The sequence below is a fragment of the Peromyscus eremicus genome, chromosome 8b (genome assembly GCF_949786415.1).
Source record: "Peromyscus eremicus chromosome 8b, PerEre_H2_v1, whole genome shotgun sequence".
Classification (NCBI taxonomy): domain Eukaryota; kingdom Metazoa; phylum Chordata; class Mammalia; order Rodentia; family Cricetidae; genus Peromyscus; species Peromyscus eremicus.
Window position 1 is genome coordinate 45,268,836 of NC_081424.1, and position 23,873 is coordinate 45,292,708.

General features: G+C 40.6%; 1 protein-coding gene across 1 annotated transcript in view; it reads left to right on the plus strand.

Annotated features, from left to right (window-relative positions):
- The window catches only part of Samd5 (sterile alpha motif domain containing 5), a 49,093-nt gene extending 36,682 nt beyond the window's left edge, over positions 1 to 12,411 (plus strand). Inside the window, exon 2 of the mRNA XM_059272760.1 lies at positions 8,352 to 12,411. Coding sequence (XP_059128743.1) covers positions 8,352 to 8,414 — 63 coding nt within the window. The 3' untranslated portion in view covers positions 8,415 to 12,411. The remainder of the gene's footprint in view (positions 1 to 8,351) is intronic.
- Positions 12,412 to 23,873: the final 11,462 nt, after the last annotated feature.

Here is a 23,873-nt window from a genome sequence, read left to right on the forward strand (position 1 = left end):
AAGGGCAAGGTATAATATATTCCACACTGAAGACTTGGTCTGAGACTGGCTGATTTTGTGGTCTCTGTGGTGTGTGGTGTCTAGAAATGAAGTAGCACAGTGGGTCTCAAAGTGTGGTCTGAAGACTCCCAAGGGTACCCTCCAGGAGACTTTGAGATAAAATGTCACAAGAATGCCATGTCATTATCTGCGTTTTCACTGCGTAGATATGTGCGCTGTCAGAAAAGCAATGGTGGTTATAAACGCTGGCACATCAATGCTGTCTCTGGACTTTCCCCCCACACCACACTGCCACAAACCCAAAGGAACCATTCTCCGTCATAACAGCCTCGATGATGAAGCAATAGAATTAGCAATGCGTTCATTTAATCTCCGCCTTGGTGGACTTTTTTTTTTCCCATTCTGAATTGCATGTGACAAAATGGAAATACGTGGCACTCTTCTGTGGCCACTGGAAGTGTGAATGACCCTGTTTCTGTGGCAGACATTGATGTTGTCTGTTGCCCTGTTAACGGAACGTGTTTCTCTATGTAGCAGTATTTTCCCTCCAGAGAGAGCTGCTGTGGTGGAGGAAACCATGAGTATTCAGACTGAGGTATTGGGAAGATTTCTTGAAAACAGATAAAGTGAATTCGGTATTTTCCTTTTCTTTTTAAAAAAGTATTTGTAAGAAATTGTGTGTGTGTGTGTGTGTGTGTGTGTGTGTGTGTGTGTGTGTGTGTGTAAGCATGTGTGTGCAGGTGTCCACAGAGTCCTGAAGAGGGCATCAGAGTCCCCGGAACTGGAGTAACAGGCTGCTGTGAGCTGCCATGTGGAGATGGGGAACTGAACTTAGACCTTCCGCAACACAGCTGGAGCTCTTAAGTGCCCAAGTCATCTCTGTAGCACTTGAACCCAGTATTTTAAGGAAGACAACAGATAATATTTATTGTTAATGATGAAGTGTGCATGTGTAAGGGGAAAATAGAATCTAGAAAACTCTATCTCTTGACAGTTCCTATTGCTTCCTTTTCTTTAATGGGATGTGCTAGTGGATGTATGTATTCATAAATATGTGTTTTATATATAATACATACATAAATAAATATAGTGTAGTTCTTAATGTATTTTTATAAATTATGTTTTATATAACCCAAGCAGTCTCTGTGTTATATAGACTAGGAAGAGAGCAAGCTTTTCCATATGTATCATGAGCGATATAAACAAAATCAAAATAAGCATTTTGCACAATACCTAAATAAACATTTTGCATAACATTGAATGTTCTGTGTGAAAATAAAGTTCCCTTTCACTAAAAGTCACCTTTGCATATACTTTCTAAAAACAGCAAAGCAATTAAAACTATCCCTAAGAGCATTTGACGAATTGTGTGTGTTGGTGAAAGTGCTCCGTGTTTGTTACCTAAGGATGTAGTGACAGCTATCACAAGCTGTATGAAACAATAGAGAGATTTCCCATCCTGCTTCTGGTGGCTTGAAGTAAAAGACCATGGTGTCAGGAGGACTGGATTCCTCTAAAGACTCAGAAGAGAGCATCCTTCCTTGTCCTGGACCCTCTGGTGACTCTAGGCTCTCTGGGCTTATGGTGGTTCACACTTGTCTCAGCTTTTCCCTTCACCTGGTCTCCTTAGTATGACTCCACTTCATCTCTTCTTCAAACAAGGACACCAGGCATTGGGTTTAGGGCCATCTAAAAATCCCCTGTGATTTTAACGCTGATCTGTGACAAATTCCCACTGAAAATACCCTGTTTCCAACTGAGGTTTCATCCTTAGCATTCTTGGGCTACTTCTCAACTACTACAGATTGCCCATCAAACTTGACTGCCCTGAATAGATGTAATTTGATAAGGTAGAACTTGCCAAAGGGCAGAACTGTTCTGCCCTAGATTATCAGCTTTCCCAGAGTAGCTCATCTGCATCTCAAAGCCTTAGCTTCTCCATTTATTTATTAATCAGGTTCTGGCTCACTATCAAGTTGGTGTGGGGTGAGGAGGAGAGAGTATATGCAAGCACACATTCTCAACATGGTGCCTGCCTTAGAAAGATTTCCCTCAGTAAATAGTAATAGTGTCTTTACTATCACAGGGCAATGGGTAATAATCATCATAGTATGCATTAGACACCTACTGTGATGGCAAATATACTAGTGATCAGTGGAGTAAGAGAAAACAAACACTGAGGTTAATGGTGATTCCAGAGATTGTTAATAGTAATAGATGATGTTGCTACAGGTAGGAAAATGAGACAGGGACAGGGCAAGTGGAGTAACAGGACCCTAAGTGAGTGGCCCAGAACACTGAGTAGACATCAATGTCACCTAGGGCTTTTCATCTAAGTCATGTGCCTTCTCCTTAGAGTTCTGACCTCACTGCCCATCCTGCAGCCAGCCTTGGCCTGTCACTACTGAAGAAGGAACGAGCCTTGCTCGGGAGCTGCCATCCTCAGCTGGTGTCTGAGTCTTTCTGGTCATTTGTCTCTGAGTCTTCCTGAAGCATGGTCCCTCTTCCCTCTATGACTACCCCTCCCCTGATTATCATTCTTGACCTCAGCAGACCTTACAGCCCTTATTAATCGCCTGTGTGGACTCCAGGGAATCCCTTCACTCAGTCTGGAACAGTGGCCAAGCTCCTTGTCTGTTCTAAGCTCACTACCATTTCGCTTCCTCGGCCATATTATTACAGTTTTGAAAAGAGAGATGACCTAACCTTGGGTTCCTGTTCTGACTGGCTGGCTGTTAATTATTCCAAAACAACAGAAAGCCTAATGTAGAATCCCCTGCAGTTAAATTCCTGAGCCTTTGTTACTGATGGAGGAGATAGATGAGGCTCTGACTCCAGGCCTGGAGGACCTCCTGCAGTACTGGCTGTCCCTGGCTGGCCATGGTCCTGCAGGTTGTACTGTGTGTGTGTGGAAGAAGTCATCTCACTCCGAGTGCTCAGGGCTGTGAAGCAGCCTTCTAAGCTTCTGAAAAAGTTGGGAATTTACATTACTATTCAGCTGGAAAAATTATAACATCAGTTAATGCCCCGAGGACAGCATAGACAAAGATGGTTTTGCTTTTTAACCTCCGAGTGTGTTTCTGCGAGTTTTATGAATAATAAGTGGGTAAGAAAATTCCCAGGCAGCCTCTCTAGTATAGTTTGCATTTGCTGAAGAGCTGTAGATAAGTCGGGGAGTGAAGATTAGAAATGCTTGTGTCCAGAGGAGGCATGGAGAGGCAGTTGCTTCTAATCCGTTTAATTTGTTCCAGAAAGGAAACATTAAGTCACCCCCAGCACATAAAGATGGAGACAGATTGGATAATCATCAGGAACTGTTCATCATTTCTGATGATTTCATGACTGAGGACATTTAGGTGTTTGTTTCTAAAGAAAAAAAATTGATTCTTCTAGTCTATAGAATCTGAGGAAATCCACTCTATAAGAGTCCCTAGTATAAAAGACTGGTAAAAGTTTTATATGGCAGCTCTTTTACAACAACACACCCCATCATCTTTTCTGTTGGGGCCAGAGGCCGGCCTAAGCATCCCCAAGCAGAATGCTGAAGGGAACCAAAAATGACCAGCAAGACCCACGATGTGGATCCACATCACTTTTTCTCTATGCAGGTGAAGGCAAATGGAATCCCATCTGACTTTCTAGGTTCAAATTCTACAACAGGAGCTTGTTTTGATGAGAACTTGTATGTAAGAATGATAATATAGATGGTCGTAGTGAAATCATAACAGTGGACAAACACAGAGACAGCATTCCTGCGGGAGAAAGACGGAGGTCTGAAATGTAGGCTCTGTGCTCAGAGAGCTTTACAGCGAAAACCCAGCTGTACTTGTCTCCTCTCAAAGGAGAGTCCTACCTTCTTCAGTCCAATAATAACGGCCAGTATGCCATGGCTGAATATCAAAAAACCTTAGCTTTAGTTAGGTCCTGAGGTTAAAAACAAAACAAAACAAAAACTGTTACCAGCTAACTAGATTTCCAACTTTGGTTTTCGTCTATTATCATCTAGGAGGTAGTATTAACAGTGACACCCCCCCCTCCCCATGACAGAAAAGATAATTGTTCAGGAAGAGTACTTTTTTTTTTTTTTGAGTAACTAAATATGGAGCATGTGTTCCTCTGTGGTTGTTTCTTTAGAGTATTGTCAAAGTTGAGACCAACTTCTCAGGCTGGGTTAGCTTGCACAGAGCTCTGATTGCCTGTAATTAGAGGAAGAACCTCTAGCTCAAAAGAGTAACAGACTTGAAATTGGCCAAAAATCAGAATAATCAAACTGAGAAAAATCAGATCTCAGCTATCTTGATTTTTAAGTACAGAATAGTGGTTTCTGTCTGGGTTCAGCTGTGTTTCCTGTCGCCGTCCTGTCCGGCGTCCCACCCCACCCCCATGGCCCGAGCATGCGCTGTGTTTCTCAGATTACAGTTACAGCATTGGTAGAGATGCAGAGGCGGTAACAGCCAGATCCTTGAAGAAGGAGCCCCCACCCAAACCTAGAACAGATATGACTGAGAAAGAGCCAGTGTAGCCCAAGAACTAGGCCGGGGGTCTCTCCTGTGAAGATTGAGGCGTGCTCTCCAAGTCAGGGAGGAGAGAAACAGAACTGACCCACTAGGATGTAACCATTCAGCAGTGCTGGCCTAGGGATTTAGAGATGATAATCTAACCGGCTGGAAACAAGCTGCTGGCTGTCTTTTAAAATCGTTAGGATTAATTTTAAATTTATCTTATTCTTTTAAGGCAGAGGCTCGCTCTACAGCCTTGGCTAGTCTAGAAATTACTATGTAGACCATGCTGGTCTCTGTTACAGAGACCAGTCTGCCTGTATTTCCCAAGTGCTAGGATAACAGATATGTATTACCACACCCCGCAGGAAATTTAATATTCTCTGTCTCTGTCTGTCTGTCTGTCTGTCTGTCTGTCTCTCCCTCTCCCTCCTTTCCCCCTCCCTCTTCCTCTCTTGCTCCCACCCTCCCTTCCTTCAAACTCATCTTGGATTGTCCTGTGTATTAAGACCTGAAAACAATGTGGTATTCATTCTTCCTGAAGTTGGATTTGAAAAAGTTTGAGAACATACCAGATACAAGATTACATTCATGATTCTTATCTTCATTTCTTTTTTTCTTTTTCTTATTTTATAATTTAAATTAATTTTACATATCAACCACGGATTCCCTTGTTCTCCCCCCTCCTGCCCCTTACCCCCAGCCCACCCCCATCCCCATCTCCTCCAGGGCAAAGACTCCCCTGAGGATTGAGTTCAACCTGATAGATTCAGTCCAGGCAGGTCCAGTCCCCTCCTCCCAGGCTGAGCCAAGTGTCCCTGTATAAGCCCCAGGGTTCAAACAGTCAACTCATGCACTGAGTGCAGGACCCGGTCCCACTGCCTGGATGCCTCCCAAACAGATCAAGCTAATCAACTGTCTCACTTATCCAGAGGGCCTGATCCAGTTGGGGGCTCCTCAGCCATTGGTTCATAGTTCATGTGTTTCTGTTTGTTTGGCTGTTTATCCCTGTGCTTTATCCAACCTTGGTCTCAACAATTCTCACTCATACAAACCCTCCTCTTTCTCGCCAATTGGACTACTGGAGCTCCACCTAGGGCCTGACAGTGAATCTCTGCATCCACTTCCCTCAGTCATTGCATGGGGTTCCTAGCATGACAATTAGGCTTCATTTCTTTTTTCTCCTCTTCCCTACCTAACGCTTCTTGTAGTACTGAGAATTGAAGTCCATACCTCATAATGTTAGGTGAGCACTCTACCATGGAGACACATCTTCATCCCACTTTCATGACTGTTAAGTCAACCTTGCTCACTAACCAAGGAAAAAGACACAAAGGACTATGATTTATATGATATGATATCAATATATATCAATCAAATATATTGATACGTTGCTAGGTGGAATGAAGAGAGACCCATTTTTTATTGTAGGAGAATGCCAGGTAGTTTAGACGGAAAATGAACAATGAAAAAAAAAAAGCAAGGTATGAGAACTGTACTACTGAATGCATGTTTGCCCCTAAGATGTCTTCATTGTTTGCTTAGCTAGTCAGGGTTCTGAGTCTGCTCATTTGAGTGGGACCTGTGAGGACTAGGCTGTGGGATTTCACAATGTGTCTCAGCCATCAGAGCACTAAGGGCATTGGTAACAGGGAAAATATTAACATTTCCCAAGTCATGATGCAACACCGGCTCTGCTAATTACTGCTCTTTGTGGCTGCTCTCCCAACTTGAAGCTCTCCATGACCCAGCTGTGGAAATCCTGTTTGTCAGCCTCCCACCCTCTTCCCTCAGGAAGGAAAACTAGCAAATTGCAAGACTCAGCTTGCAGAATGAGTTTGCTTTGCTTTTGTGGAACCAAAGGCAAGAGGGATTTTGGAGGCTATTGGCTTGTGGTTAGATTTGTGAAATGACTTCATGTTCCCTCCCAGTGTCCAAGTAAGTTTAATGTGAGACTGTCAAAACTTGAAGGCTGATAACTTGTCCAAGGTATCTACTCTCTTCATATGTTCCTGGAACACATGAGACCGTGAAGGCCAGTTGGCTAACTTCATCCAGAGTTCTGCCTAGTCTTGGGCAGGTGTATAAGGGACCTGTTCTTTCTCAGCCAGCATCTGTCTTCTTCCTAGTGACTGCTAACATCCTGACTTGAGGCTCTTTCTGATCCTTGCTCTTCTTCCTGATACCAACAGCCAGCTGTCTGTGTCACACACACACACAGTAAATATAATAGGTGTTGTTAATATCCTGTCGTTTGTTTGTTTACTACAGCATTACAGAATGATAAAAACAACTCCTCCTGTGTTTCAATGATCTCCCCTCTCTAGGATTCACCTTACTCCCCTCCTTTCCTTCAGACCATCCCAACAACTTCGCTTGTCAAGATAGATTAAAGATTACTCCACCACAGATTGTAACAGGAAGTGGTTTTTAATAGAGGTATTAAATTAGGCTAGATATTTAAAAGGTGACTTTTTGAATATATTAATTATTAGTAAGATTTTCTTAGAGTTAGAGCCAAATACAAAATCACAGGACTACAGATAGTTTTCTCTCTGGAAAGGAGAATGGTTAAGCTTGGTCAGTGAAACCTCTTATCAGCTTAGGTTGCCTGATGGTGTCTCTCAGACGAACAGACAAGGACATATTAGCTACAGGTGGCCGTCAGCAGGTGGCCACTGTAGAGCAAGGGTGAGAATGCCATGTTCTGAGAAAAACCTTAGATGTGTAGAATTGCTCTTTAAAGGAGTCTACATGGAATCTGCAATATGACTCGCGTTTGGGAGGGCACTGCTAAGTTTCAAAGAAACTTCAGTATAAGGGTGGAGTGAGACAGAGTGGGAAAAGACAACATACACAACCTTCCCTCAAAGAACCTTTTTCTAATAAACAACAACAACAACAAACCCGAAACAAAAAAACTCCAAACCAAACAGTCAGATCCAAGAGACCCCCAAAACAGGGACAAATCTCAGGTTCCTTTGTCCCTTTAACTGCTCCTTTCTTCTTCTCCTCTGTCCATCCTGGGCCTGCAGGGGCGTCTCAGCACATGGCAGAGTGTTATGGATGGGCAGAAAGCTACCATCAGTGGCTGTCTTTCAGTTTCAAGGGAGTCAGTGTGACAAGAAAGGGGTGAAGAGTGTCAACACCTGTCAGAACTTGGAGATGATTCATGTAATGTAAACCTGAGGCCCTAGAAGCCGATGACCACACAGGAAGTGCATTCTGCTAGGCTATTGCTTTCACAGAAATCCTTATTCATATACCTCCAGCTCACGCTTCTGAAATGCCTTGCAGAAGAAGTCATTGTTTATGCATACAAATGATGATTAAAGATGATTGTGAATCGTCTTTATTTTGGAAGATGCATTCATTCTGAACTAGCACTAGCATCTACAGTTACAAGTTGAATACAAAAGTTCCCTTTGCATATGAGACAGGCAACCAACCATTAGCATTTGGAGCATCTGCAGGATGTCGACTTAGGCTCTGTGATTAAAAGTTGCTAATGCGTGCATTGAACAATGTGATTGAGAAATCAGAGCTACTACAAGGTAGATTTGAGGTTTTCATTTTCCTTTTCTTACAAGGGACATGTAAGAAAAAAAGAATTGGACCATTTAAAAATAAGCCAAAGTCTTCAGAAGAATATAATGCATTTTCCATTTATTATCTTAAAAGAGAAAATGAATGTGTGAGAAGCAGAAGCATTGAATGCTGTTTTTCAAAAGTCTACGTGGTAACCAGAAAGGTACAAGCCTGGCTTGAAGACAGGAACAGGCATCCATGATGGACTAGGGGAAGGATGGGTAAAACAGAACTGCAGTAACCCAGATATGTTCAAATCCACAGGTCCCAATGGCTGGCATCCTAGAGTACTTAATGAATTGGCCGAAGTCATCACAGAACCGCTAGATATCATTTTTGAGAGCCCGTGGAGGACTGATGAGGTGCTGAAGACTGAAAAGGGCATATTTAGAATCTTCTTTCACAAAGGGAACTGGATGGTGACTCTGGAAACACTCATCAGCTTAAATGTCTTGCTTGGAAAATTCTGGAATAATCAACTTAGTAAGCCGAATCACTTACTTGTAGCTAGTAATAAGGTGGCAACATACCGCCCATGAAAAGATATTGAACTTGGTTTTAAAAGGATACTCCATGTGGGAAGAAGTCTGATACATCTCTTGGAATTTCTCTCTTTGAATTTGCTCTTTGAATTTTTCATCATACTAGATGGGGTTGATTAAGGCTTGTGGGTAATTACTAAATTTGAGTATACTATACAAAAGTAGATTTCTTACAATAGCTAATTAATTATACCACTTTCAAATTAGCCTCTATCTTGAGAACAGTAACTTTCATCTTCTATTTTAACATACATGTTATTTTACTTTGCATAGAGCTCTGTTTTCATTAAGCTATGATGTTTCATATAATTCTATATAAAGTAGTTTGGTGAAGGAACTCTTATTTTAGATGCTTTATATTAGTAATTTCACATATGAGTATAACCACAACACTGACAGATTAAGGAAGAAATTATTTTCTGACTTTTAATTTTTTTTTTTTTCGAGACAGGGTTTCTCTGTGTAGCTTTACGCCTTTCCTGGAACTCGCTCTGTAGACCAGACTGGCCTCAAACTCACAGAGATCTGCCTGGCTCTGCCTCCCGGGTGCATGGATTAAAGGTGTGCGCCACCACTGCCTGGCTTGACTTAAAATTTAATGTGGTGGAGGTGTGGCTGTTCTGTTAAGAGTATCATGTCCTGACATGATATTGAAGACCTGTCAGCTGTTTTATTCTTCCTTGCCTGGAGACTTCTCCAGCCTCCCCCTTCCCAAGATGCTTTGTCTCCCTCTCTTTAGTAGGCTTCTGACACCAGTTTGGGGCCAGAGACTGTGGCAATAGGTAAGAGGACTTGTCCATGGACCTGGACTGGAGGAGGACAGAGAGGAAATTGAGTAGGAGTAAGAAAATTAGGATGGCTCTAGAGATTTTTTTTCTTTCTCGTCATTATTTCCTTTGGGTGTCGGTAGTTTGATTTCCTGCTAAGAAAATGCAACAGTGACGACGGAGCCTGAACTTAGAGGAGAGAAGGCTATGGGAGGTTTAACAGTGCTGGCAGGCTTCTGGGGCTGGCGAGTCTAGAGAGCCTGTCAGCTGTTCTGTATGCAGAATCGTCCCTTCACTATGCAGAAGGACATCAAAGATGCAAGCTTGTGTCACTGTAATCATGGACAAGAACAGGAAACTTTTAAAGGCAAGAGACTGACGTTCACCTTGTTTCTGGGAATAAGTAGGTAATTAAGAAAGGCTTAGAGTTCCAAAGGCATTCATGGCACAATATTGTTTTTAAAGTATAAGGTTCAAACACTCGAGCTGCCTTCAGAGATAAATTTAGGCACCATTGCAAAGCCTTTCTCGAGATTAAATACAAATGTAAGGAAATTAGCTTCTTAGAGTATGTGTGAGTTGTTCCTTCTGTGCTACATACGATCAAACACTCATCACCTTTTCAAATAAGCTGGTCTTTAAAATACCTGTTAGACTTTTTTTTTTTTAAAGAGGTATGGGTGTCTGCATAGATTACTGATATGATTTATTGTGATAATGAATGGCTTCCTGGTTGAGACCTCATTTCCAGGTGCCACATCTGTGACAGATTTATTTCACAGATGTACATTTGCATGCATTTGTTGAGCTGTGGCTAGCAAGGACCCAGTTTCTGAAAAAAAAATCTATTATTTACCCTAGAGGCAAATGAAAATTGAATCCTCTGCAACCAAAAGGGCTCTCACGTCTTTTCAAGTTTTATTTTCCATTTGAATGATGTCCGACTTCAATCATTTGGCTACATTTAAATCTTGTCTCTATGCCACTTTTGGAATTTGAAATTAACAATAACCTACCTTAATTATGAGTCACAATTTCAAATGGTAGACTCACCAGTGGGTCTGAAAGACTTCTTAGGTAAAGATAGAAGAATAAAGGTCTGTGAAGAGAATCAGTGAAAAGAAGCTTGCTAACCTCTGTGCATTAAGTCAAGATGAGGTAAGACAGCATATCAAAGGAATTCTGACCTTGAATTGTATCTTTCGTGACTAATCTTTAGGAAGAGTCAATTTCTCACTGTGTCTTTTCCTTTTATCTAAACACTGGTGACTTCCTTAATATCTGAATGTGAAAGATGAAAATAAGACAGCAAGACTCATGTCTTGATCATGTCAATTCATAGTTCTCCCTTCAAATAACTCATAAGTGACAGGGTCTTATTTCATAATACTGAGAGGTATAGAGAATAATAGCAAAATTTTTTTCATCTTAAAGAAATCGGAGAATGTATAAAGAAATCTTAATCATGCAAAATGTTGCTTTCTCAAGTATGACAGCACACATGTGTAATCCCAGCAGAATTCCAAGTCCAAGGGTAGCCTGGGCTGTGTAGTGAGATTCTGTCTCAATAAACAAATCAGAACAAAACAAAATAAAATAGAAGGGACTATATGGATATAGCCCAGTTAGTCAAGTTTGTGCCATGCAAGCACAAGGACCAGTGTTTGAGCCCTAGAATCTACCAGGTAAAAAAGTCAGGTGTGGTGGTATGCACTTATATTACCAACACTGGGGAGGACAGGACAGCAGACCCCTGGGGCTTGCTGGCTGGTCATCCTAGCCTACTTGGTGAGTCACAGGCCAATGAGGACCCTGTTTCAAAACATACAATCAAAACAGAAAAGCTAAAAGAGGTACGCCTGCAGAGGGACACCTGAAGCTGACTTCTGGCCTCCACATGAGTATGTGTTAGTGTGCATGTGTGAGCGTGCACACGCACATGCACACGCACATGCACACACACACACACACACACACACACACACACAGAAACACAATTAGTGAAGGAGGAAAAGGAGGAGGGAGGGAAAGAGAGATATTTCTGGACACAGGGAAAATAACGATTTAAAGAATAAAGCCAAAAATCTCAGAAGAAACGTAATTTATAGCTACTCAAGATGGTAGTTTCTCAATCCAGAGGATCAAGTAGTTTCTTAGATTAGAGACATTTGCATCATGGTTGGTTGTTTGAACTACAGGATGACAGTGAGCATTAAGTTTTTCCCTTGAAATTACTCAAACCATAGTTCAAATTCTAGAATGATCCCAGTAGTGTTTTCCTGTGGTGACTCTCCTAGGTGCACAAGCTCCAGAGTAGCTTGAGGAATCATCACAAATAATTCTGAAATGAAAGCCTCTTTTCTCTCATCCATAAAATGGCAAAAATAAGTCTCTCCTCCACTTAAGAGGCTTAGGAGTTACAGCTTATCTCTATTCTCAGTCTTTGGCTCAGGCATGGCATCAGCGGGCACTGTCTCTCTCCCTACCCCCTTCCTGAATTTCGGTTATTTTCTTCATTTCTTCTTAGGTGGAAGAGATTATCTTAAAACCAACCAGAGAATTCATGTATATATTGACATGTCCTGCTGCTGTTCATTAAATAAGGCCCCTTTCCCCCCCTTAAGGGCTCAGGAAAGCTACCTTGTGCTATCACACTAGGAGTTCAGTGCATGATTAGTGACCGAATGCAGAGAATTTGACTTAACAATAGGCTAGGGAGATGGCTCAGTCAGTAAGATGCTGTCCTTTCAAGTACACAGGGCTGAGTTAGACCCCAGAATCCTCATTTAAAAAGGACAAGTACTTGTAATCCCGTGATGGGGAGGTGGGGACAGTTGGATCCCTGGAGCTAGACTGGCCTACTTGATGAGCTCCAAGTCAGTGAGAGACCCTGTCTTTCTCTCTCACACACATAAGGTGGATGGCATGTGAGGGACAGTATCTGAGGCTGTCCTTTGGCCTGCACACACACTTGCACCAACACACACACACACACACACACACACACACTAAAAAGGGATCAAGTTCATAAAGGCCAGCACTGTTTTCACCTGGAGAAACTGTCACATGGGCACACATGTAGATATTTTGTTAGCACTCTCGTGTTTATAACAGCATCAGGTATATAAATTCGGGGAATGAGCATGGCATATGTATGTGTTTGTGGTTTTACCACTGTGTTGCACAGTGAGTTCAAGTGGCTTCCCCTCAACACTGCAGCTGTGGTGAATCCAGCCAAAGAATGACGCAGATGATGAGGAACCAACCAGCCCTTTTGTAAGCTTTAAAGAGAAGCCAGTCACACCAGTGAGCAGAGAGAGAACTGGCATGTCTGCATAGTTTATCATTTAGAGCCTGAGTATAGTAAGCAGTTCCCTTGAGTAAGTGGGGTTGACGAACAACCAAAAGAGAAGTTGGCAAAGTTAAAATGTGTGTGGGGGGAGTGCTGCACTCATATCTAATATGAGTGATATCTAAGTAGTTATGAAAATAGCTTGTCCAGGTAGATGAACTATTCCACACTTTCCAGGATGCAAGGGAATGACAGGAGAGTACTGGAGCCAGGGACATAAAAATGAAGACCCAACCTCCAATCGCCAAGTCTTAGTCCCAACCAAGTGGCAAGACTTGGAAAATTTTTGCGTGAGATAAACTGGTAATGTAGAAGAAACCCATAGGGATGAAACCCATACATGGATGATTTACTAAGTAACATCAGGCTGCTAAGAGAAAAGCAAGTTAGGCTTTGGTTTCTAGAACTTTCTGTTTTTACACTTATAATGGGTCTTATCCTTAATTATATATTCCTGTATCAGATAAGCTACAGTATTAGATTCTTGATTTTAAAATCTGCTGCAGCTTGACATTCGTAATTTCTAATGACATAAAATCCAGTAACTTTCTTGCACAAACACTAATCATTAGTTTAGATATTTCTATTAAATATGAAGGGAGAAAAGAGTCCGGTAGCTTAGGAAAATGATTGAACTTACCTTTCTCTTTCTACTCATCAAAATAGGTATTTTCTCTTTCAAATTGTCTAAGTTATGGAAATAAAATTTTATATTTTATGGCTACTGTTCAAGATACCTTTTAGGAAAATAGATGGTTAAATTCTACAGTAAGAGCTGTGTGACTCCCCCCCCCCCCCCGCCATTTCTTTATTTTTATTTTTTATTTTTTTACAGTTTTCTTCAAATTTCTTCCACTGGGCCAAAATCCAATTAGTTAAATTTTGAACATTCAAATTGGACATTTTTATAGATATATTCTGTATAATGTGTTTCATTAGATGAATTTTTTCTTACTCCAAAAATGAAATACTCCCAAAAACAAGGTGGCATGTTGAATAAGACAGATGTTAGACAGTCTACCATTCATTTGCAGCTGCTGCCCTGTTGGCTGGGTATGTTATGAGATACAAGTTGGGTTATTAAAGGCATTCTCTCAAAAATTGTCTCCCTGTAGAGGTTTGTATATGGGGCTGAGAAGTCAACATGGGTCTTTCCTAGTGGTCAAACACAGATTTTCTGATTGAAACCACCATTTGGATTTGTAAACATAATGACAAAATAATGTTTTCCCCCTTTCAGGTTTTTTTTTTTTCCTTATGGAGGGACTACATGTGACGAGTCTGTGAAAAGCCAAATGGGGACATTGTTGTGAGCCATGTCATGTACGCAGCATTGTGATTTGCAAACATATGTTTCCCCTTCAATAAATGTCACGGCTTTCACAGCGGTTCCACCTTGGTCTCTCTTGTAATCTTTTACATTCTGATGAAGGCAACAGTATGAGCATTGTTTAAATTGGTAATCTATGCATGTTCATGTCATGGTAGATAAATGGTCAGCCTGGAGAATCTGAGTTCCAACTGCAAAGAACATCTCCGACACTGCATGTAAAGCTACGTGTAAGTCCATCATACACACTGGAGTGGATGTGTGTGAAGGTTATACATGAACCAAGTGACCTTCCCTTGTGTGAGTCTGCCCAGTGGCAGTGGCTTACACAGCAGGAGTGGTGGGGTGTGTTGGTTGGTGGGAAGGGTTCTTGTAGCAGTTCCTCTACATGTGTGTCTGCTGTGGCTCCCACAGCACTGCATCCACTTGAGAATTGTAATTCGTCTGCAGAAAAGCCATGTCTTAGAGATCATCAGACCGAGTCCTGAACTCAAACCCAAATATAATTGATTTGGAATTTGAGGACCCCAGAAAAGTCAAAGAATCATTTTATTTGCTTATCATAGTCCCAAAATATTAGTTTGAAGTTTGGTGATGATGCTTTGTGCTGTATGATAATTTCTAGTGACTGTTTTTGTTCACATTGAATATGAGATGGAAGTAAATTTAAAGTGAAGATGTAGTTGGTTTTTTTTTCACATGACCCCTACTCTTGTTTTTTTTCCAGTATATATATACTTAAAGAATGCTATGACATCTTAAAAGAAAAAAAAAAGACTTCTCTTTCTAGAGTGCACTGAGTTTGAACTTAGTCGGTTCATGATTTAGCCTTGGCACTCATCCATGTAGTCCCAGGGGCCTCCAAGGACCAGGACCAGGCTATGAAACCCAATATTTCACCTCCACATCTTCCTTGAGCTCATAAGCATTTTTAGCAAAGTTCATGGTCTTGAGAGATAGCATTGAAACACTTTTTTTTTTTAAATTTAAGTTAGGGAGGTAATATGCAGGCAACAGAGCTCACCAATATGTGTTTTTAGAGAATAGATAGTTTATGTCATTAGTAAAAATCAGCTCACATCAGGCAGCTTCTAAAACGTCTTTCATCTGAGTCTGGATAATGAGTGGCCCTAGTTCCATTCCAGGCCATCTGGTGCCCCGCTGAGAATTTTTGTTAATTTAAAAGAGAATTCTTAAACAATTTTAAATGAAGAAGTTACTCCTTGCTCCCTCCTGGACTCATCCCCTGAGGACAGAGTAGATTCCTGTAATTATGGACGCTTTTTTTTTTTTTTTTGACTAGCATCTTCTACTTCAAAATACATTCTTGCACCACAAACAGCATAGCTGTGGGATCTCATCTGCATCTTGGTTGAGTAATGAGTACTGGTTGTGAACTCCGTGTACTCAGGATGCATGCCTTCACATCCCTATCAGCTCAATCAATTTAACTTCCACTCCCTTCTGGAAGTTCTTCAATCTACCCAGCAGCATTCACAAAAATAGCCTCTTGGAATGAAGAATAAACATTTAATTTTGTCCTAAATCTTTGTAAATCAGAAACCCGAATCCAGCCTTGGCTTTCTTGGTGAGTAGAGCTGTCTAAGTCACTTCCTCTTACACCTTCCATCTCCCATCTGTAAAAGCATTCAGGGAACAGAACTGCCAAACACACTCTGGGGAAGGCTGGAGAAACAGATGGTCTGTGAGTAACAGCTCGTCTAGGGAGGAAACCACCAAGTGATGTTGCCTGAGGTCTTTGATGACCTCCCCCAGGCCAGGAGCATCTTTGTTTGCTCCCCCTAAGCTTGCTCCCACTTGGTACTGCCTCAATTCCTGGCATATTGTTCAGCACCCTGCAGGTGCTTGGTAATGTTGCTGAGTGAATGAATGAAGGATTGAATGAATGCTTATGCTGAAGGGAACTAAACTTCAAGATCTGGAAGTTGGTTCTATTAGGGCGCTTCCTGTTTTCAAGGAATGTGCAGAACACTGTGGCTTCTGTGTTCCTAGGACAGCATGCCCTTGACCTCCAGACACGGACAACCACATATCCCATTGTTAGGCATCTACCTTCCATGTTTTTGTTGTTATGCAGATCTTCTAGATTTCCTGTTTTCTTTTGTATAAAATCAAATAAAATTTTATGTACTCTATGTATTAAATGATTGATGAAGTCACACCAAATAATAAAATGACATTGGAATCAAGATTTTTCTTTTCATTGTATTTTTCTATTTTGAATTGTCAAAGGAATGTCTTCTATTCCTTCAACTAAAACTATGAGTATCCATCAGAAAGCTAGTCACACTATGGTCAATGAACTTGCCTGTTACATGTTAGTATATGGTTTCTGCCAGACAAAAATATAAAGATATTTTGAAGGATAAACTTCCTCTTAGCACTTTGGACACACTCTGCATTGGCAGAATTAATGTGAAATTTGTGCTCCCCGACTTTGTCCCTTTAAGAAATTATTTTTTTCTCTAAGGTTACTTCTGCCTCCTACAAGTAGAAAGGTGAGTATTTAGGAATAGTGCAGGGTTGTTCTGACCTGGGTTCGAGGCCCTCAGAGCTGTTGAGAATTAGGATTGCTTCACCTCAAAGGGATCATGGCTCCCTGCAGTGATTATATGGCTACTTTCTTTTCTTCCTCTGATAGGCACGGACTACATGCAAGAAAGGGAGAGACAGCAAGCCGTTAGACTCACAAACCTGGACACAAATCCCAGCTGGCCACACTTGGCTGCGGGACCTTATACAAGCTACTAAGTCTGTTCTGTCACTTGAAAGTCAGGCCATGCCTTTAAATTACCATACAAGCCAACTGGTAGAAGATCTTATGTTGAGGGAAGATATATCCTTACTATATAACAGGTAGGCATTGTTTGCTGATAGAAGGCGCTGAGGCAGGCATCCTGAACGGGAAGTTTGTAACCTATGAATTAAAAAACATTTCAAAATATATTACAGAAAATGCTTATATTCATGATTCCATTGCAGAACAATGTTAAAAGGACATTTAATACATACCAGGCAATTAAACCATTGATATAATCTTCATAATAACTATGTGAAAGCTTTTTCATCTATGAATTATTACCATTCTATTGTTAAAGAAACTGAGATAAAGTTGAGGCTTTGGTAACTTACTCCAAAGTCTCATAGCCAAAAACCAAGAATCTGGAATTTGAGTACCAATAGTGGTACTTTAAGCCTACTTTCTTGAGCTTTATGTGTGCCTGGAAGTTAAAATTACTGCCAGAATCAAATATACAGACCTCTATCAAGAAGCCCAGGAGAGCAGATTGGCAAGAGTTATCAGAAAGGATGGGGTGCTGCAGGTGTGAGAAGATCAGCTGAAGATGGTGTCCAGTGCAGTTGTGCTATTAAAGAACACTCAAGCCTCAGTTATTTTTTACAAGGCTCTGGAAGTTAGAAAAGCCAAGACTAAAGTGTTGGCAGGTTTAATTGCTGGTGAGAGATGCACCCTCTGTAGGGATGCTGAGAAATGCTATGACCTCACATGGCTGAAGGCAGAATGGAAAGAGAGCAAATGAGACATGAAACCTCCTTTGGGATGGTCTTAATCTCATTCAAAACGGCTGAGCCCCCTAGACACAGTTTCTTCTAAAAGTTCTCACCTCTTGATACAATTATCTTGGCATATGAGTTTTGGAGGGAGTATGTTCAAATCACATGAGTTCTCCTAAACCAGTTTATAAGAAATATATTCATTCTATCCCGGTAGCTCTCATAGTCCTAACTCATCCTAGTATCAACTTAAAAGTCTTAAGTCTGGATTCCCTTCCATCATTTTAGTCAGATATGAGAGTCAAAGATGGGCTTCATCCCAAGACCAGTTGCTCCCAAGTTCTAAACTTGATGTAAAACATGTGTTTCCAAAATTCAATGGTAAGACAGTAATACTAGAGTATCTTAGTCACTGTTCTCTTGCTGTGAAGAGACACCATGACCAAAGCAACTTATAAAGGAAAATATTAATTGTGGACTTGCTTACAGCTTCAGAACATTTGTCCATGAACATCATGACAGGGAACATGGAGGTAGGCAGGCAGGCACACAGGCATGACATTGGATCAGTAGCTGAGAACCCATGTCTTATCTACAAGATACGGGCAGAGAAAGAGTTAGACCGGACCTGGCATGGGCCTTTGAAAGCTCAAAGCCCACCCTCAGTGACAAGGCATACTTCTAATCACTCTGAATAGTCCACCAACTGGGAACCAAACATTCAAATATATGAGGTTATGGGGGTCATTCTGATTCAAACCACTACAGAATGATATCCCCATTCCAAAAGGAAACAATAGCAAAGAAGGAGAGAGTTACAGGTTCTCAATGAAGTCCAAACACAACAAGGCAAACATTAAATCTTAAGGCAATAGAATCATCTTTTAGATTATATGTTCTACTGTCTGGACATACTGGTTCAAGGACTGGACGCTCAAGGATCCAGACAACAACCTTCATGGACTTGTATTTCAGCCTTTCTGAGTAGGAGATCCTTGGTTTTCCTCCTAGGCTGGTTAGGTACAAACACTAAAGAAAATAATACTAAGTAAATACATGATGATTCTGTAATCATTTTTGTAGACAGACATGTGTCCAGTACTTTTGACTCATGTTCAACTGTGACCCCATTGGCCTCAAAAGTTCTCTGACCTTCAGGTATGCCATTACAGAACATTTATGAGAGTCTGGCCTCTGAATTTAACCCAGATCCTTTTGAGTTTAGGTGCTGGAACTTCTTGATTTTTCTCAGGGTTGTTGGCAGAAGATTCTTGAACAGCAACCCATTTTTCCTTCAAATGGCCACTAAATGACTTGTTGGATAAAGTGTTATGGGCTTGTGGCTCTGCAGTTGAATCACCAGGAATGGCAGCCACCTTCTGACATGTGCATATGATGAGCTGATATTTAAAACTGACTCTGTTGTGCTAGAGATGCATGGCTCAGTGGCAGACTGCCTATGTAACATGCACAGGACCTTGTACTTAATCCCCACCACATAAGGAAATGACTGTGGTTCATTCTTAATCCTTGGTTCACACATTTAAAATGTAGAAGTGCGTACACTCAAAGCAATGAGGTAGCCTGTAGCAGCAATCTTAAAGAGTCTTATTAATAAAATCAAACCTGGAGCCAGGTATTGAGGTGAACTGGAAGATCAGAGAGACAGAACAAGCCACAGCTAACCTCACCTGGCCAACTTCTCAGCTGGTCTTGTTTCCTCAGACTGGAAGCTTCTGTGTCCTCATCCCAATGCCTCTCAGCTGAACTGCTGCTGCTAGAAGCCTGAAAGCTTAACCAGCCAAATGCTTAACCAGCCAAATGCTTTTAGTTCTTGGTCTTCACGCCTTATATATCTTTCTTTTTTCTACCACCACTCCCTGGGATTAAAGGCTCGCTTTCTGGGATTAAAGGCATGTGTCACCATGCCTGGCCATTTCCAATGTGGCCTTGAACTCACAGAGATACAGAGGGATTTCTACCTCTGGAGTCCTAGGATTAAAGATGTGAGTGCCACCATTTTCTAGCCTCTGTATCTAGTGGCTGTTCTGTCTCTGACCCCAGATAAGTTTATTAGGGTGCACAATATTTTGGGGAACGCAATAACACCACAGTAGCCTGTAGCACAAATTCTAATTGATCTTAATAAAAACCCAGAGTCAGATATTGGGGTAAATGCTGAAAAATCAGAGAAGTTAAGGAGCCAGCTACTAGAGAGACTTCTTAGCTCTGTAGAATCCTCAGACCAGATGGAATGGGCCGAGCTCCTGTCTCCACCCCATCTTATCACTTCTTCTCTCCACCCAGCCATGTCACTTCCTGTTTACTCTACCGAAATTCTGGGATTAAAGGTGTGTGCCACTATTGCTTGGCCTCTAGTAGCTAGCTCCACACTCTGATCTCCAGGCAAGCTTTATTTATTAGAGCACAAACAAAATAATACCACAGTATTCTTGCCTGTTAAGTTACAAGGAATTTTGACCAACTGTTAGATTTTAACCACTCACTCTTGTCTATGCCAATGAAGATGTATTCATAATCTTGCCTTGAGCTTAAAATAATAATTTTTTGGATTCTGTTTGTAGTTGAGCCTGTGCTAACAATCTCTAGTGGGTCCCAGGCATGATTTACCCCATAGTGGTATAATCTATATTGGTAAAGTTTGGCTCACTGCCCTGCCTCTGTGTTTTATGGAGACCCCTGGTTCATAAGAGCCTTTAAACAGTGATTTAAACATCACTTTATAGAATTTAACACTTCTCCCTATGGAATAATAATAACTTCTTACTTGAGTGTTTTTGTTTTTAATAACAATGTCCAATAATAGCTGAGCCCTCTAATACCTGTATACCTGCCCACTGTCTAAAGCAGGGATTTGCTCTCATGCTCTCACTATTCATTCAGGGTGGTGTGTGTGTGTGTGTGTGTGTGTGTGTGTGTGTGTGTGTGTGATTAATATATAATTATGATATATGTATAATATATGTTATACATACATACATACATACATATATATATATAATAAATGCATTTTCCAAGTAGAAGCTCAAAATTTACTACGTTGACTTTAAATATTAAAGTTCTGTTAAAACATTTTAAAGATTTAAAACATCTTTGGAAACATTAAGTTTTCTGTTTGTTAAATTCAGAATATGTGTGGCATATTGGAACGAGGGTGGGGGTCATGGAGCAGGGGAGAAAAGGTCTTGAACTATTTATTATATGTATTTGAAGGGGAAGGGAATAGTGCCTTACTATTGAGAATAAGCTATCTACAGAATCCATTTAATTCTTCTAACAACACAATAAAGTAATGGGTTTTACTGAGCTATTGTGTGGGTGAGAAGATGAAGGCAAAGAGTTTAAGTCCTAGAGAAGTGACTTCACCTCTCTCAGTCTTGATGTCTGTAGGTTTTTAAGAAGCAGCCTTGCTGGGATTGCTGTATTCTAAAGCACACTGAATTTGACTGGTGACTGAAATGGAATCTCAATTATGAGACCGTTTTTAACTGCTTTTCTACCCTATTCTCTAAGGAATGTTGTTAAATCCCCATTTGAAATGGTGCCATACCAATTCTGAAAGAAAAATAATTTTTGGGGGAATTTTAAGCCTAGCAAGTAATTTTCTATTATACAATTTCATTCTCTCTATTATACCGATTAATAATACATACAACATGAATGAATACATATGAATGAAAGGGGAAGAAGGAAGGGGGAGAGAGACAGGGTCTGACATATCTCACTGTGTAGTCCAGGCTGGCCTTGAACTCACAGAGATCTGCTCGCCTCTGCCTCCCAAGTGCTGGGATTAAAGATGTGCACCACCACACCTGGCAGAAATATTTTCAAGGAGAGAAAAACCAAAAGATAGTTTGCTACTGGTGCCCAAGTTTTCCTAGTGCCTACGGTATCCTCTGTGCAGCCCATGTGGAGGAAGAGTGTGGTTATAGTGATCAGGCGTTTTCAGTGGGGCTGTGAAGGAAGCACCTTAATGTCCTCCATCCTTTTCTGAACCAGTAAGCCCTCAGTTGGCTCCATAACGAACTGTGACCCCAATGGTTCTTAACCTGGTCCGCCTCAATGTTACTGTGGAGGTACTATTTTCAGAGAGCCATTTGTTTCGTTGTGTGCATCACATTCAGAGCACAGTAACATTACACGTTAGATGTTAATGCAGTAATTTAATAAGTATAATTAAGGCTTAGATTCGAAGAACGTTGAAATTATTGCCTCAAGGTTTTTAGCATTCCTGCCTGGTGTTTGCCCTCCTTCTTTCCTTCCTTTCCTTTCTTGTTCTCTTTTTAAACTTTTTTGGAATTGACAGTGAAATAAATTGAATGTCTCTCGTTTAGCCTACAAATCTTCTTCATCTGCTCTTCTTTTGCCGTGCTTTAATCTCCTTCCGAGCACATTTGAAGAGTAAGCAAGCATACTTTCTAAAACATTGGCATATTTCCTGGTTTGGGAGGTATAAAGAAAGGGTTGCCCCGCCCCCAAAAAAGTGAGTTTTGAATGAAAAATTAAGTCTATATTTACATTTAAAATCCACAGAGAAAAAAATTGACGTGAGCCAAAGCAACCATTTTCAATACAGGAAGCAGCTAAATTGTATGTGATTTTGACAATTGTGTTTTAGAAAAGCCATAGCAACTGACTATATACGTAAATCTCATGTACAGTACATCTATAATATAGGCCAGAGTGTAATCTCAACCAATAATTGGAAAAGAATAAGTTGATGAAAACTATAATCTAGTATCAAGTATACTATTACAAAGGTCCAGTCTATCAAAGCAATAGATGTGCTAAATGCAATTTTTAGAACAAAGGGAACTTTCTTATTCTCCCAAACAAAGGAGAGAGTTTGAAGTGCATTTACAAAGCTCAGTTGAGGGGAGGTATTGGTGGAGAAATAGAGTAGACCCAGAAAGAGCTCTGTATTTAATGTCCTGTTTCTCAGAAGAGAATTTTCTCTTGATTTTGTAAGGTTTTGGAGTTCTGTCTTTGATTGTTTTTCCTGTAATTATGAATTGCTTAATCCTTATTTTGATATGAAGCCTGCCTAGTTGTATTGTTAGAACAACTCATACCTCTCCACCTATATTATAATCAATTAAATACTAAAATAGGTTTTATATTTCTATACACATATGTGCATGCATGTATATATGATATATGTACCCATATCCATTCTTTCCTTGAAGAAAATGGTGCTTAGGTTTCAATAGCAGCTTGCTTTGCAGATGCTCCTGATTTTGCCTTTGTAGATCACAATGGGGCTTTTAAGTCAGTCATAGTAAATTTCATGAGAAAATATCTTTATAATCAAGGATGAACTTTCTTTTCTCTCTGTGGGTCATGTGTGCATATATGTGAGTATGTGAGAGTGGAAGCTGGGTGACTTCAGTTTGTTCTCTGCTTAATATATATTTTTAACATTTTAATTTGTTTAATGAGATGAGGTATCTAAGAAACAACAATGAATGACAATTTTTCATTTGAAAAGTGACATTTATGTTAGAGTTCAAATGCCTTTAATCACTTTTCCCACACACAATAATAAAGTAAAATTTGAAGTCATAGTAAGTTGAACACATAGTTATATTTAATCAGGTTTTTAAAATCACAAATAATATTGGGGCACTTTTGTATTCAGATCAGAGTTAGAATAATTATTTGATTTACATATGACTTTATTATTTTTCTAATTAGGTTTTATCTTTGGGAACTCATATACATATAAAGTACATTCTGATTTCTCTCTCCCCAACACCTTATCTCCCTCCATCCCAATCAATCCCCACTCCTCCCTACCTGTCCCTTTCCCAGATTCATGACATTTGATTTGTTTTGTAACCCATTCATTTTTAACAAAGCTCTTCTGCATGATAATTAGATTGAAACTACCCATTAGAGCTCACTACTGAACATAAAGACCCTGTCTGTCTTTCTGATTCTATAAAAACTAAGTAGGTCAATAGTGAGGAAGCCCCTCCACTATCCATGCTTGACTGTTGATGGGTCCATTCTTGTGCAGGCCCAGTGTAAGACAGGGTCTCTCACTGAACCTGGAGCTCAGTAATTGGCTAGACAGACTGGCCATTAAACTCTAGGTCCCCACCGCTCAGCACTGATATGTATTGGCATGCTTAACTTTTGTGTAGGTGCCCAGGATCCAAACTCAGTCCCTCATGGTTGTGTAAGGACTCTACCCATTGAGTCATTCCCTCAACACTTCCTCTTCCTCTCTCTTTAAAT